At 41.7% G+C, this 15,680-nt stretch overlaps 1 protein-coding gene across 1 annotated transcript; it reads left to right on the forward strand.

The window, feature by feature from the left end:
* Positions 1 to 450: 450 nt before the first annotated feature.
* On the forward strand, positions 451 to 9,357 carry LOC127785978 (uncharacterized; the record flags this gene model as incomplete). The annotated part of the gene is made up of 3 exons (XM_052313301.1): positions 451 to 1,454; positions 1,856 to 2,286; positions 9,053 to 9,357. Coding segments are annotated over exons 1-3 (1,740 nt in total), but the record flags the coding sequence as incomplete, so codon positions are not given.
* Positions 9,358 to 15,680: the final 6,323 nt, after the last annotated feature.

The raw sequence follows: 15,680 nt of genomic DNA on the forward strand, positions 1-15,680 counted from the left end.
GGTTTGCAACTTCATCCTCCAATATTTTTTTTTGTCATATTACATTTGCAGCTATGTTTTGCACACTTTTTTGTCTCCAAAATTTAGTTGTAAGTTGATGAGGGAGAAAATTTGTGTGGGGAAGAAAGAATATATAGAAACTTAGTTGATTTGCTAAAGAAGGTTTTATAAAATAGTTGAGAAGGAAAACTATAGTGAAAGTTAATCTTGAATACTAGAAAACAAACTAAAATGAAAATTAAAAGAAGTAAAACACATTAAAATTAGTTTAAAACTTTAGAAATAGTAAATAAGAATTATTTGGTGTAATATTTTATGATTTTTGTATGAATAAAGATATGTCATTATTGTATGACTGTTGAAACAGTTTGTAATTATCTTATAATTATTGTATGACTGTCATTATTGTAAGAATAATTATTTTTGTACGATTTTTTTCGACTCATGTAGATGGATCGGCAATGGATGTACGCTGACCGGCGGTCCAAAGAGTTTATTGACGGCGTGCACTATTTTTTGAGAGTGGCCGAAGCTAACAGGCAAAGGGGTTTTATTTGTTGTCCATGCAATAAGTGTAAGAATCAGAAGGAGTATTCTGCATCCAGGACTATTCATTTCCACTTGTTTGAGTCGGGGTTCATGCCAAGCTATAATTATTGGACATCCCACGGAGAGCAAGGTGTTGAAATGGAAGAAGATGAAGTGGAAGACGACAATATTCCGGACTTTGCTCAGTACGTTGGATTTGAAGGAAATCAAACGGGCGAGGAGGAAAGGGATGCTGATGGTAACGACGTTGCGGATGATCTTGGTCAGATGTTGCAGGACGCCAAGGAGGACTGCGAAAGTGAAAAGGGAGCCCATAAATTGGACAAGATGTTAGAGGACCACAGAACTTCGTTGTACCCAGGTTGCGAGCAGGGGCACAAAAAGTTGGATACCACTCTGGAGTTCTTGCAATGGAAGGCAAAAAATGGGGTTAGTGACAAGGCATTTGGCGATTTATTGAAACTCGTCAAGAACATTCTTCCGGAGGGAAACAAATTGCCCGAGACAACGTACGAGGCTAAGAAGATAGTCTGCCCGCTAGGACTGGAAGTTCAGAAGATTCACGCATGTCCGAATGATTGTATCCTATATCGCGGTGAGGAGTATGAGAACCTAGAAGCATGCCTTGTTTGCAAAGCACTACGATACAAGATTAGACGAGACGATCCAGGAGAAGTTGACGGACAGCTAACAAAGAAGAGAATTCCTGCTAAGGTGATGTGGTATTTCCCTATAATACCACGGATAAGGCGTTTGTTCAGGAACAAGGGGAATGCTAGAATGATACGATGGCACGCTGAAGAGCGTCAACAGGACGGGATGCTGAGACACCCAGCCGATGGTTCGCAGTGGCGAAACATAGACAGAAAATTTAAAGAATTTGGAAAGGACGCACGAAACATACGGTTTGGTTTGAGTACGGATGGCATGAATCCTTTTGGAGAGATGAGCAGCGGCCATAGCACTTGGCCCGTTACGATGTGTATCTACAACCTCCCCCCTGGCTATGCATGAAGAGGAAGTACATAATGATGCCGATTATTATTCAAGGCCCCAAGCAACCTGGTAACGACATCGATGTGTACCTAAGACCATTGGTCGAAGATCTTAAGCTGTTGTGGAAGAAGGAAGGTGTCCCCGTGTGGGACGAGGACAAACAGGAGGAGTTTAACATACGAGCGCTGCTGTTCGTAACCATCAACGATTGGCCTGCACTTAGCAACCTATCCGGACAGTCCAACAAGGGGTACAAGGCTTGCACTCACTGTATGGATGAAACAGAAAGTACGTATCTTAAGCACTGTAGGAAGGTTGTATACATGGGTCATCGTCGATTCCTTGCAGCAAACCACCCAGTACGGAAGAAAGGCAAGCACTTCGAACATAAGGCTGACCACCGTATGAAGTCTAAACATCGCAATGGGAAAACAGTGTTTGCTATGGTTAAAGATCTTAAAGTAGTGTTCAGAAAGGGGCCTAGAAGCCAGCCTATAGAGAGCGAAGATGGTCACGCGGCGATGTGGAAAAAGAACTCTATATTTTGGGAGTTACCCTATTGGGAATTCTTGGACATACGCCACGCAATCGACGTGATGCACCTCACTAAGAACCTTTGCGTAAACCTTCTTGGCTTCCTAGGTGTATACGGAAAGTCGAAAGATACACTGGAAGCACATAATGATCTGAAGCATATGGAACAACGCGACGACCTTCACCCGGAACCAAAGGAGAAAGAAAGCCATTACTTGAGTCCAGCCAGCTACACTCTTAGCAAGGCAGAGAAGGAAAGCATGTTTGAATGCTTGGAGAGCATAAAGGTACCGTCTGGATACTCCACGAATATCAAGCGAATAATAAGCACGAAGGAGAAGAAGTTCACAAACCTAAAGTCTCATGACTGTCACGTGTTGATGACACAACTGCTACCAGTTGTAATAAGGGGTATCCTTCCAGACAATGTCCGGGCAACAATAACAAAGCTATGTGCATTCATGAACGCAATTTCGCAGAAGGTCATCGATCCGGATAGATTAGAAGCCCTTCAGAATGATGTGGTGCAATGTCTCGTCAGTTTTGAGTTGATATTTCCACCTTCATTTTTCAATATAATGACACATCTGCTTTGTCACCTTGTGAAAGAGATCAGTATTCTCGGGCCTGTGTACCTACACAACATGTTTCCTTTCGAGAGGTACATGGGCGTTCTGAAGAAGTATGTTCGTAACCGTGCTCGTCCAGAGGCAAGCATCGCCAAGGGTTATGGAACAGAGGAGGTCATCGAATTTTGTGTAGAATTTATCGAAGATCTTCGCCCAATCGGGGTACCTGAATCACGCCATGAAGGGAGACTACGAGGAAAGGGAACTCTCGGAAGGAAATCAATAATGACGGTAGACAACAATTTATTCCGTAAAGCCCATTCCACAGTTCTGCAACAATCTTCATTGGTAGCTCCTTACATCGAGGAGCACTTGGCTCTAGTTCGCGCCAGGAACATCGGTAAGTCCGATGCATGGATTACACGGCATCACATTGATACTTTCCCCGCGTGGATACGACAACATCTCATGGGTAATGAGTCGATCAACCAACAACTTGCCTTCCTAGCGAGGGGACCGTCTAGGTCGATCGCGACATTCCAGGGATATGAGATCAATGGGTACACATTCTACACGAGAGCCCAAGACATGATGAGCACGAACCAAAACAACGCTGTTCGTGTCTGTGCCATGGGACACGATGGAACAACTGGCACGTATTACGGTGCCATCGAGGACATATGGGAACTTGACTATGGTCCTCTCAAGGTCCCTCTGTTCCGGTGCCAATGGGTTAGGTTGACTGGTGGAGGCGTAATGATTGATGACAGTGGGATGACAACGGTTGACCTTAACAAGGTTGGATACTCGGACGAACCTTTTGTCCTTGCCAATGATGTAACGCAAGTCTTTTTCGTGAAGGACATGTCTAGCAAAGGAAAGAAGGGCAGAGGGCCTGACGAGCCTAAGCGTCACGTGGTTCTCCCAGGCAAAAGAAAAATCGTCGGAGTTGAGGACAAGGCTGACGAGGATTACAATCAGTTGGATGGGCAACCCCCTTTCACGGTGACGATTGACCCTAGCATCCTCCTATCAAATGAAGACACCCCTTACTCACGTAGCGATCACAAGGAGGGAACAATAGTGAGGAGAAAGTACGTGCGGTCAACCGTCACCGCCGATGTATTGCCGTAATTATTGTGTACACGATGTAAACTATTTTGGATGTATTGATTATCCATATAAATCAATTGATGTATGGCATATGTTAATTACGCACGATTATTAGAGGTTTTAACAAGTTTAAATCATGTATATGCTAGTTATATGTGATACTTACAATTTTTAAAAGTTTTAAATCACGCAGGTGGCAATTTCATATATTAATTAGAGTTTTTAACATTTAATTTACTATCATTCAGATGCTAATTATAATTGACTAGAGAATTTTTAAAAGTTTCAAATCATGCATGTGGCATTTACATATGTTAATTAGAGTTTTTCACAATTTAATTTACTATCATTCATATGCTAATTATATATGACTATTCGATTTTTTAAAATTTTTAAATCATGCATGTGGCATTTACATATGTTAATTAGAGTTTTTCACAATTTAATTTAATATAATTCCTATGCTAAGTATATATGATGATTACAATTTTTATTAATTTTAAATCATGCCGTATGTATATACATATGTTAATTAGAGTTTTTACCAATTTAATAATATCATTCATATGCTAAGTATATATGATTATTAGAATTTTTATTAATTTTAAATCATATATTTGCTTATTACGTTTTATCCACTTAATTTATTACAGACAACAATAATTTTTCGAAGTAATTGTCATTAATCTTTGTACTTTAAATAATTGTAATGCATTATCTTCTATTTTAGAAACACATATGTAATGGAAAATAATATTCAGTGCGCTTATCAGTAGTCCCAGTTCTTAACCCTAACCAGGTTTAAAAAGAATTTGGAAATAGCGGGAAAATATCTTTAGTCCCGGTTGATGAGAACAACCGGGAGTAAAGATATCTTTACTCCCGGTTGTTGAGAAGAACCGGGAGTAAAGATCTTTTCTTTAGTCCCGGTTGTTCTCAACAACCGGGAGTAAAGATATCTAATCTTTACTCTCGGTTGTTCTCATCAACCGGGAGTAAAGATATCTAATCTTTACTCTCGGTTGTTCTCATCAACCGGGAGTAAAGATCTAGAGCTATATATATTCCCGATGCGCGCCCTCGTCTTCTCCACCAACACTTAGAAGTTTTTGCCCGATCGATCTCTCTCGGCTTCTCCTTCGCCGCCACTGCCTAGGGCATCCCCGCGCCGACGCCGCCGCCGTATCTCGCCGTCGTCTCGCGCTCGTCGTCGTCGCCGCCGCCTTCGCCTCCTCTGCCGCCGCCGCATCTCTGGGGTGAGAGCCGCCGCGCGCCGCCTCCTTCTCGATCTCTCTCTCCGATCTCGATCTCTCTCTCTCCCTCTCGGTTGCCGCCGGCCGCCGAGTTTCAGACGCCGACGCCGACCTCGTCATGACACGACGCCGCGCCACGATGACGCCGCGCCACGAGACGCCACGACGCCGCACGCCGCCTCCGCGCCACGCCGATGCCGCGTGCGGCGCCACGCCGCCGTGCCACGCGCCGGCCCGATGCCGCGCGCGGCGCCACGCCGCCGCCGCGCCGCCCCGCCGCCGCTCCACTGCCGCCACACCGCCGTCCCGCTGCCGCCACACCGAGAACGTGAACGAGCGAACGAACGTGAACGAGAACAAGGTGAATGAACGTGAATGAGAACAAGCGAACGAACGTGAACGAGCCAACGAACGTGAATGAGAACGAGCGAACGAACGTGAACAAGAACAAGGTGAATGAACGTGAACGAGAATGAGCGAACGAACGTGAACGAGCCAACGAACGTGAATGAGAACGAGAGAACGAACGTGAACGAGAACAAGGTGAATGAACGTGAACGAGAATGTTGTCGGACGAACGTGAACGAGCCAACGAACGTGAACGTGAAATGCAATTATAGGCAGGTTAATGAACGTGAATGAACAAACGTAGGTGAATGAAACGTGACCTTAACGAGAACGCGAACGTGAACGATATCATGAACGAAACATGAACGTCAAATGCAATATATGTTACTTCGCGTTTATCCTAATACATCTTTTTGTATCTTGCAGAAAAGACGTTGTCGGAGTCGTCCCTCAAGCCGGAGTGGTAGAGCTAGCCCTCGAAGGAATTCTCCCAGGCAAGTGACGTAATTATATATATATGATTGTTATATTTGTAATGCAATTAAGATTATTAGATTTGTAATTAGACTTAATTAGCATATAAGATTGTGTAGTGTTCTAATATACGACAGTTACACTTAGAATACATGACTATTTGAGTTTTAGTATAAGATTATTGGAGTTTTAATATAAGATTATTATATTTATAATTAGACTTAGTATATAATTATTGACTAGCTAGGGTGTCCTATAATATACGTCACCTAGACTTAGCATATATATCACTATTTGAGTTTTAGTATAAGATTATTAGATTTGTAATTAGACTTAGCATGTAAGATTGTGTAGGATTCTAATATACGACAGTTACACTTAGCATACATGGCTATTTTTGTCTTAGCATATAAGATTATTTGAGTTTTAATATAAGATTATTATATTTGTAATTAGACTTAGTATATAATAATTGACTAGCTAGGGTCCTATAATATACGTCACCTAGACTTAGCATATATCATCACTATTTGAGTTTTAGTATAAGATTATTAGATTTGTAATTAGACTTAGCATGTAAGATTGTGTAGGGTTCTAATATATGACAGTTACACTTAGCATACATGACTATTTTAGTCTTAGCATATAAGATTATTTGAGTTTTAATATAAGATTATTATATTTGTAATTAGACTTAGTATATAATTATTGACTAGCTAGGGTCCTATAATATACGTCACCTAGTCTTAGCATATATCATCACTATTTGAGTTTTAGTATAAGATTATTAGATTTGTAATTAGACTTAGCTTCTAAGATTGTGTAGGGTTCTAATATACGACAGTTACACTTAGCATACATGACTGTTCGTTTAGTCTTAGCATATAAGATTATTTGAGTTTTAATATAAGATTGTTAAAACATAAATGTCTCATGACTTAGCAGATGTTTCCTGTATGAACAGATGGCTGATCGCGATGAGGAACAGAGGAGGGAAGCAGCCAGTACTGGAACGAAGAAGAGGGGAACGAGGATCCAAACCAGTATTTGAACGAGGAAGGGAACGTGGAGAGGGATGCGGAGGGGAACCAGGAGGGGCACGTGGAAAGGGATGTGGAGGGGAACCAGGAGGAGGAGGCTAGTGGAAGTCAACCCTCCGTTGGACAGAAGAGGGCACGCGGGCAACGAGGTGCCGCGAAGAAGCCTGAGGGTCGGCACATCATAACAGAAGTGGAAGAAGATGGACGACCTAGTGCCCCGGCAGAAGCCGCCAAGAACTATGTACGTCACAGCAGTTGGGTTGTGCGGGATAACGTGCCTGTCAGTACGGTGTACTGGCGAAGAACAAGGGCACGCGGAGATCATGAGAGCTTTGTCCCAGATTCGGAGAAAGAGATGCTGTGGACCACAATGCTCGAGACATTCACTCTTCCCGCGGGTACAGAGGACAAAGTGAAAAGGTGGACTCTGAAGAAAATGGCAAAACAGTTTCAGAGCTTCAAGGGAGAGCTGTACAAGAAATATATCCTGAAGGGGCAGACACCGAACTTCGACACATTCCCAAAGCTAAGGGATCACTGGGACGAGTTCGTTGCATATAAGACAGGTGAACAAGGGCAGGCGATGATGGAAAGAAACAAAGAAAATGCCGCCAAGAAGAAGTACCATCACCACTTGGGGTCAGGCGGCTATAGCGTCGCGATGCCGAAGTGGGAGGAGATGGAGGCTAGCTTGCTTGAGAGGGGTATCGAATCGGCCACCGCTAATTGGCCGGAACGATCGAAGTTCTGGTACTATGCTCAAGGTGGAACGCTCAACCCAGCTGATGGCTCACTGGTCTTCGGTGATCAGATACGAGAGGCTGCGCGTCGACTAACAGATGCAGTGGAAGCCTCTTCTCAGGGCACGTTACGACCGGATAGAGAGAGGGACGAGCTGTCACTCGCCCTACAGACTCCAGAGCATCCAGGACGAACACGAGGGAAAGGGGTGATTCCTTGGAAGATTGGGTTCAAGGAGGACATCCACACATACAGGAGTCGGATGAGGAGCAAGAGAGATACCGAGGCGAAGATTGCAGATCTTGAGTTCAGGGTATCGAGCTACGAGCTCAGCATGCAAGAGGAGGTGGCAAGGAAGGTTGATGAACGCATGGCCGCACATCGGTCCAATGATCCCCAGCCGACCATTCCTCCTGCAATGGTGAGCCCGTCAGGAAACCGTAGCAGCTGCGCCTCAACGGGGCAGGTAGGATCACAGAGCATGGACGCCATGCAAACCCAGGACGAATCCACCTGCCCCGTTGATGACATCACTCAGCGGACACCATGTGAGCTGCATATTCCTTTCAAGAACTTATCAATAAAGGTAAGCTCGTAGTTTATATATTTTAGATTTGCCCATTCCGCTAGTTGCTGCTTATATATGTTGATTACTAATAAATAACCTCTCACCACATGAAGGTGGCGTCGGGCATGGCCATCCCAACGGACCCTTCAGGTACTTACCACTGCAGGCCGATTCCAGCAGGATACTCCAAGGTCGAAGTTGAGTTGGTCGAAGGCGCGTACGAGGACCTCGAGCTGGATTACCCTGGAGGAGATGGTGAGACGCATCTACGAGACACAAGCCATGCCATTATTCTATGGCGCAGGCGGTACATCATCCTCCCTGGGCGACAAGCGGCGTCTCGTGCACCATCTCCTCCGGCTCCGCCATCTCCTCCTTAGGATCCTGCACCGTCTCCTCCTCATGCTCTAGCACCGTCTCCACCTCAGGCTCCTGCACCAACTCCTCCTCAGGCTCCTGCACTGACTCCTCCGCAAGCTCCTCTTCCGGCACCTTCAAAGTCAAGGGCCCCCCAAGCTCCACCGCCTGCCCACACAAGGGCAACGAAGAAGGCGAAAGTTGACGCCGCCAAGAACAAGGACCCGGGGTACGATTGCACGCAAGAGGAGCTTGACGTTTACGTGGCATCAGAAGTCAAGAGACAATTCAAGCCTCGAAGTCCAGAAAAGAAGATTCCTATAGACTCGAGTGTCATGAACTTCTTCAGGGGTATGTCTGCACCTGCCAAGGAGGCCATTAAGCTATCGGACTATGAGCGAACGCTGAAGAAAGCATCTTCTAGAAAGTCCAAACCAGTCCCTCAGCTTGGAGAGCAACCAAACCAGGAGATCGAGCCGTTGGTGACCGGTAAAGAAATGATGATAGAAGAATTTATTACTGACACCGGTCTAACTACGGATCAATTGCTAGGAGTCGCACCAATCGAAAAGGCGGAAGTGAAATACATGTACGAACTCGGTAAACCGCTTGTCAAGCCTGAGCTGCTGCAGTCCCTACCCACACAAATGTACAAGTTCCATCAGCTGTACATGGAGATGAGCGCCACCGGTAGAGAGATGATCGGAGCGAGGATCAGGGACACGGACTTCTTGCAAGGAGATGACATTCTCTGGATCAATTTCAAGGGAATCTACGAACTATACCAGCTGGACGCCCTCGACGTCTCTATTATGAGTTGCTAGATTTTGTAAGTATATCGTTCAGTTAGATTTCTTACTACGTCTCCTTTAATTAATTAGGTCCTTGTATATAAGTAGACTATAGAAAATAATATACTCCCTTTTATCGTTGTAGAATGGAGATTCAAAGGGCCCGACGGCGAGGGGTTTTCGATACTGGATTCATCGACCCTCGGAAAGTAAACGTCGCAATGCTCGACCAATATCCGCAAGCCACAGAGGACAATCTCGTCCATCTCCTGAAGGCGCAGCATGACAAGACGTTCATACTGTTGCCGTACAACACAGAGTTAGTTTAATTTTACTGTCTTTCTATACCAAATTTCATTCCCATACGAACTTGCTAAGTGTTTCATATGTAATGCATCCCACACACATTGCAAATTCCACTGGGTGCTTTTACTATTCGACTTGTCGGCCTGCACCGTCAACGTATATGACTTAATGGATAAAAAGGAGTCTACGTTTGACAAGGTTTTCGAACTTATAGACAGGTACCGTCATAAGTTCCTCTGTTAATTAAGAAAATCTTGTTATGTTAATTGCTACTACGAATCATAGCTTTAAACTCCATGTAGGGCTTGGTATTGGTTCCGTCATTTGGTCCGCGGCAAATGGAGAGAAAGACTTAGGCGGAATTTCAAATTTCCTGTGAGTACACATGCTCTACATTTATATTTCTCCGATTCAAATACATACAAGTGTATATTAATTAGATCTCTCGTTGTTTGTCATTTATTTGTAGTGCGCAAAGCAAAAGAAGGAAACTAACTTGTGTGGCTATTACATGTGTGAGTATTGCCACTGCCTTGCAGACCAAATCATCACCACAAGAGAGCTCAATGTACGTACAAATAAATTCAAAATTTCATTATGTATCGATTTCTTGTTTAATTACTAATCAATTTCATACATTCATATAGTTTATTCGCATGAGGGATAACCTGACCACACCCAAGGAATTTATCGCAGCGGTTCAAGAACAACTCATGGAATTCATCAACGAACAAATCCTTGATCCCAAGGGTGAATTCTACTACGACGGAAACACAATTCATAGGTCCTTAGCTTCTGAGCTAGCGACTACTACTACGTCGAAATCGTAGCTAGCTAGGACATATAATGGATTGTAATTAATACATGACTACATATGTTTCTATATGCATGTGTACACATTTTCTATAATGTCAATATATTTTGGTCATATATATATACATATGCATTTGCATAACATATATATGTATAAATACATATATATTATGCATGTACATATGTATTGAAACATATATAAATATAATATAATATATATATATGCATATATTATATATGCATATATGTACTGAAACATATATATGCATGGTTTATATATATATATAAACCATGCAGCAACAGGGCCATGCAAAAAAAAAGGTCATCTCGATCTTTAGTCCCGGTTATTTCACTCGGGACTAAATATAGCGATCTTTAGTCCCGGATTGGTAGTCCCGGTTTGAAAACCGGGACTAAAGGGGGGTTACGAACCGGGACTACAAAGGGTTTCTCCACCAGTGCTCCTTAATGAGATCGAATGTTGGGTCTAATTAAAGATGTAAGCGCGGGACATGAATTATTGTGTACATCTGTTTTTTTTCACTAGTGGATGTAAAATAAACTATACATTGTAATTGTACGGGCTCTTATACGAATTAGCAGACAACCTTGCTGCTATATGGGGCTCCTCTACTCACGTATGCAAAACTGTACGCGTCATGTATATCAACTCTATATCCTCCCTAACCGATGGAAATTATTAAAGCAATAATGAAATAGCTGGGCTAATACGAAATTCTGGATTATTTGAACTTGTTTGATTTGATATTTTGTTATTTTCCGACATGTAAATTAACATCACTTAGAAAACCATTTTTAATTTGTACATATTGCCTTTATTTTTATAAGCGAGCTAAAAGAAGAGTTGCTTGTGAAAATGAAAAGGACTCCCCCATCAAGACCTGCCCATAAAATTTGATTTTCACTAGCAGTCGTCCCTTTAGGAGGAATATCTGTGATATTTTTCACAGGCAAGCCTTTTAGGAGGCTCGTGTGAAATATATCCATATTGATATTGTCACAGGCGGTGCTTGTAAGTTAACCGCTTGTGAAAATCACTCAAAGCCCCCCTCACGCTCACGCTGTCCCCTTAGCCCCGTCATGCTCAACCTCCCTCTCTCTCATGTATGTTTCCCATCGATCTCCGCCTTCTTGTGGCCGATGACGACGTGAGAAAGGGACGAGACGTACGTTGCTCATGAGCTCAGGCACCGACGTTGGTGACCTCAGGGCCTTCTGGATCCACGACAGTTGAGGAGATGATCGTCCAATTAATGGCAACATTGCGTGTATCCGGATGGCAGGCCTCCAAATCTAGCTAGGACTACGGCTGCAGCGACAATGGCAGCTTGCAACCACGATGCATGGCTTCATCGCACTGGCGATGGAATATATATATATTGCAGCGACAGCGGTGGCTTCATTGATGAATTTTCACCAATGTGGAATTTTCTGCAAATTGTTTTCTAGGGATCGATCGGAGCAACGGTTTCTGGATTATTAATTATTTTTCGATTTCTTTTTCAGCCAAAAGATATTTTGTTAACATACATACCTTTAGGAGGTGTCGTCGACTATGAAAATCGATTTTCACACACACACACATATATATATAGTTCTGGTTCTAAGGCTTGTTAATAAAAATCTGACATCTGGTTTTAGGCGGTTGCTACATCCACATGTGAACAGTGATTTTGGCAGTCTGGAAAAAGCTTCTGTTGGAATTTACTCTTTTGAAAGTCGATCGAGGTAACAGGTGATGCACATGCATATATGTGTTCGTGCTTGTATCTTTCACATAAAGATTTGGTATCCACCGTCCAAAAAGATATACTACTAAATTAATCAAAGTGAAAATTATTGATATTGTTCGTTCTGGTCGTTCTGGTGTGATTGTGTGTATGTATGCGCGGTAACCATCGAGCACACGTGAATGAGAGTGATGAAGTTTGAATGGAGAGGAACATACACCGATTAATTAAGGGCAAACATCACTTTTCCATGCATATCAACTACAGTGTTTAACCCCCTGTTAATTAGCTGCCCATCATATCAACCTTTCTACTTAATTGTTGCATGCACCATATATATATATACTCCATATATTAATACCATGATCATTGCACCATATGATCATGCAATGCATGCCTGCTTCTCCGATCCTTATTTCGTTTTAATTAATTACTCACTTTTGCTACTACCTCTGTCCCCAAATAATTGTAATTCTATGTTGTTTAGCATATATTAAGGTTTGATAAGAAAGACTATGGTGCTCCTCATTAAATGGTGTTTATGTGAGAGTGGAAAGATGGTTGAGGGTAAAATAGAGAGAAATTTGAATGAGAGATGATTGATGGGGCAATTAGTACTCTAGAATTACTATTATTTTAGGACAAATTTTAAATCCTAGAAATAAATAATTTTGGGACGGAGGTAGTATTTAATTATTTACTTGTATCGCTCAAAAAAATATTGTTTATTTGTTGGAGTGTACTCCCTCCGTCCCTAACCCAGATTCGTTGTCATCCCATCCTAGATTGCTATATTCTGGGACGGAGGAAGTAGCATATATCTTCTTACTAGACTTTATTTATTTCATGGAAAAACACTTACGGAGTACTATATAACTCAATTTAATATTAAGAAAATAAGAACATGTATGCATGTTATTTTTTTAGATTTGCTCCGGTCCAATAAAAAGTACCGCGAGGTACCGATACTTCACGGTACTAAATCATTTCTGATCATTGGATCTAGTTGGGTAGGATGGGCATTGTTAGATCCAACGATCGGAAACGATTTGGTATCGTGAGATATCGGTACCTTGAGGTACTTTTTGTTGGACCGGAGCAAATCTCTATTTTTTCCTTCAATATACCCTGGTTTCCAATAAATTAAGCCAGGAATGATCCCCTTTATGCAGAATTTTGTCTGAGAAAAGCAAATTAAGCATTTTTTTAAGCCCTCATCGCTAAAAAAGCATTCTTAAACCCCAAGTATTTTGCCTATAAATGTTACAGGAATATAAATATTAAACATATTTTTCCTGTGCACCATGTGCACAGACCATGCAGAGTGTGTACAATAAATTTAAGGGAAATAGTTAATTATAACAGCTTGTTCTCAATTTCTCGCTAAAAAAATTATGAAGAAAACATCAGAGTAATTATTGTAATCCTAATTAGAGCTCGTTGGGAACAAAGGATTATTGGAGGAATTCGATCCTATGAAAAATGTTCCTATGTTGTCATTTGGATCAAAGGAATGGCTATCCAGTAGCTCTGATGTTTGAAAATGTTGAAAAAGGTATATATATATGATATCAAACAGCTCTGGCCTAGCTAGTTTGACATTTTAACACCATTTCATTCGAAGAGACAGAATGATGCAAGGATAGAAAGAAAGAAAGAAAGCAACATGAACTAGGACCACAACAGCTGAGTGTTGAGCTAAATGGGAATCGTTGACAATTGATATATCCATGTGATCCCTTAAGGGCACCTGAATGAATGCCTGATATTACAATATTTCTATTAACTCCACATCAATTCGATTCCTTTCAAGATAATGATTGGGCGCTCATTTTACCTTATATCCTACCCACATTAATTCTTGAATAATTTGCACTGGCACGATTCAATTTTAAGCTTTGACCACATCCATTTTTAGCAAAAAAATTATAAATACTTGAAAATACGATAAATTAATTATTGAAATATATAATATCACGAATATAATCATACAACTTTCATTGTCAAAATCTAATTACTTAATACCAAACTGAGATGACATAGTTTAGGTATTAAGAACGGTGGAGGGAGTATCTCTTTACAACCTTTTTCTTTATTTTGTTTTGAAGAATGGACCGCAGGAGATTTGCCAAATATATTAGAGGGAGTAAAGTGGCCAACAAGCCTTATTACAATATGTGTACTAAAAGATGGCTAGGAACAGGAAAAGAAACTCAGAGCCTATTTACAGGGATAAAAGAAAACACTACTGCTGGGATAGAAGCCATCTGATCTGGGCTAAGCGCCAGCGCAAGGTCGAATTCATCTAGGTTTTCATTCATGAGAAAGGACACCTGAGGCCGAGTTTAGTTCCAAATTTTTTTTTAAACTTCCAACTTTTCCATCACATCAAAACTTTCCTACACACACAAATTTCCAACTTTTCTGTCACATCGTTCCAATTTCAATCAAACTTCCAATTTTGGCGTGAACTAAACACACCCTGAGTTTCATTTTACAAAATTTTCTTAAAGATCCTCCTGTTGCATTCAAGCCAAATGTTCCACCAAGTTATTAGAAGAGCTCCCAGTTTTTCCTTCCTAGTATACTCTTTGGCATTGATTTGATAATGATCAGCTCCTACCACTCTCTGATGTCGATTGCCAGCCAGATGTTGTTTTGGAAAAATCTGTCATTCCTTGCCAGTTACAGATAAGCGGCCACACCTCTCATTGGTGAAGCGGCATTCCTTTGTTTCCAGATTGTTAGCATCTTCGAAAGTGCTAACGACAACAGATCCACTCACAGGGCCAATGTCTTCTAAGCAGATTTTTTGGCTTGCATACTACTCCTACTTACCTGCCAATTTTCCAAGCTGCTTCCTGCATTAACAATGATCTTTTGTAGAGCCATTTATATCCTGCTAAGGCAGATAGGTGATAGATTGGTGTTGCTGATAACGTCGATTTCGCCAAAACACTTCTCTGCAGGGCTGCAGGCTCTCTAGGTCGATCTGATTGCAGGGTCGTATATCTCAGTTTTCTCCATGTTTGGGAATCCATCACTTTAACATTTTTTTCCCAATCTCTTAACATTTCGTTTGGGAGTCCATATTGGGCAAGAATTTAGACAAAATTGGTCCTCCCAAATGGGCCCTAACTTACGCATGTTATGAGAAAGAAGAGACAAAGGCAATCAACAGGCATATCAGGCTAAGCTAGATTGTGATGGATTACGGCCCATAATAATTGTCTTTTAAGTTCTAGCCCACTATTCTCCTGGTCCAGTCTTTAACTTTTGCTGTTCTAGTGTAAGATATTTAGTACGTGGAATACTCGTTTCAGAGGCATAATTTCTGTAGAGAATTACAGGAAATGCAGAGCAATTTGAAAGGTAGGAAATAAAGTAGATTTCGTTCTGAATTCGTATTCTAACGAACGTTCTGACGTAAATCATAATTTTGGTCCAGTGTGACATTAGGTCTGTCTCTTGTTTTAT

Source organism: Oryza glaberrima, chromosome 10 (genome assembly GCF_000147395.1).
Source record: "Oryza glaberrima chromosome 10, OglaRS2, whole genome shotgun sequence".
Taxonomy (NCBI): domain Eukaryota; kingdom Viridiplantae; phylum Streptophyta; class Magnoliopsida; order Poales; family Poaceae; genus Oryza; species Oryza glaberrima.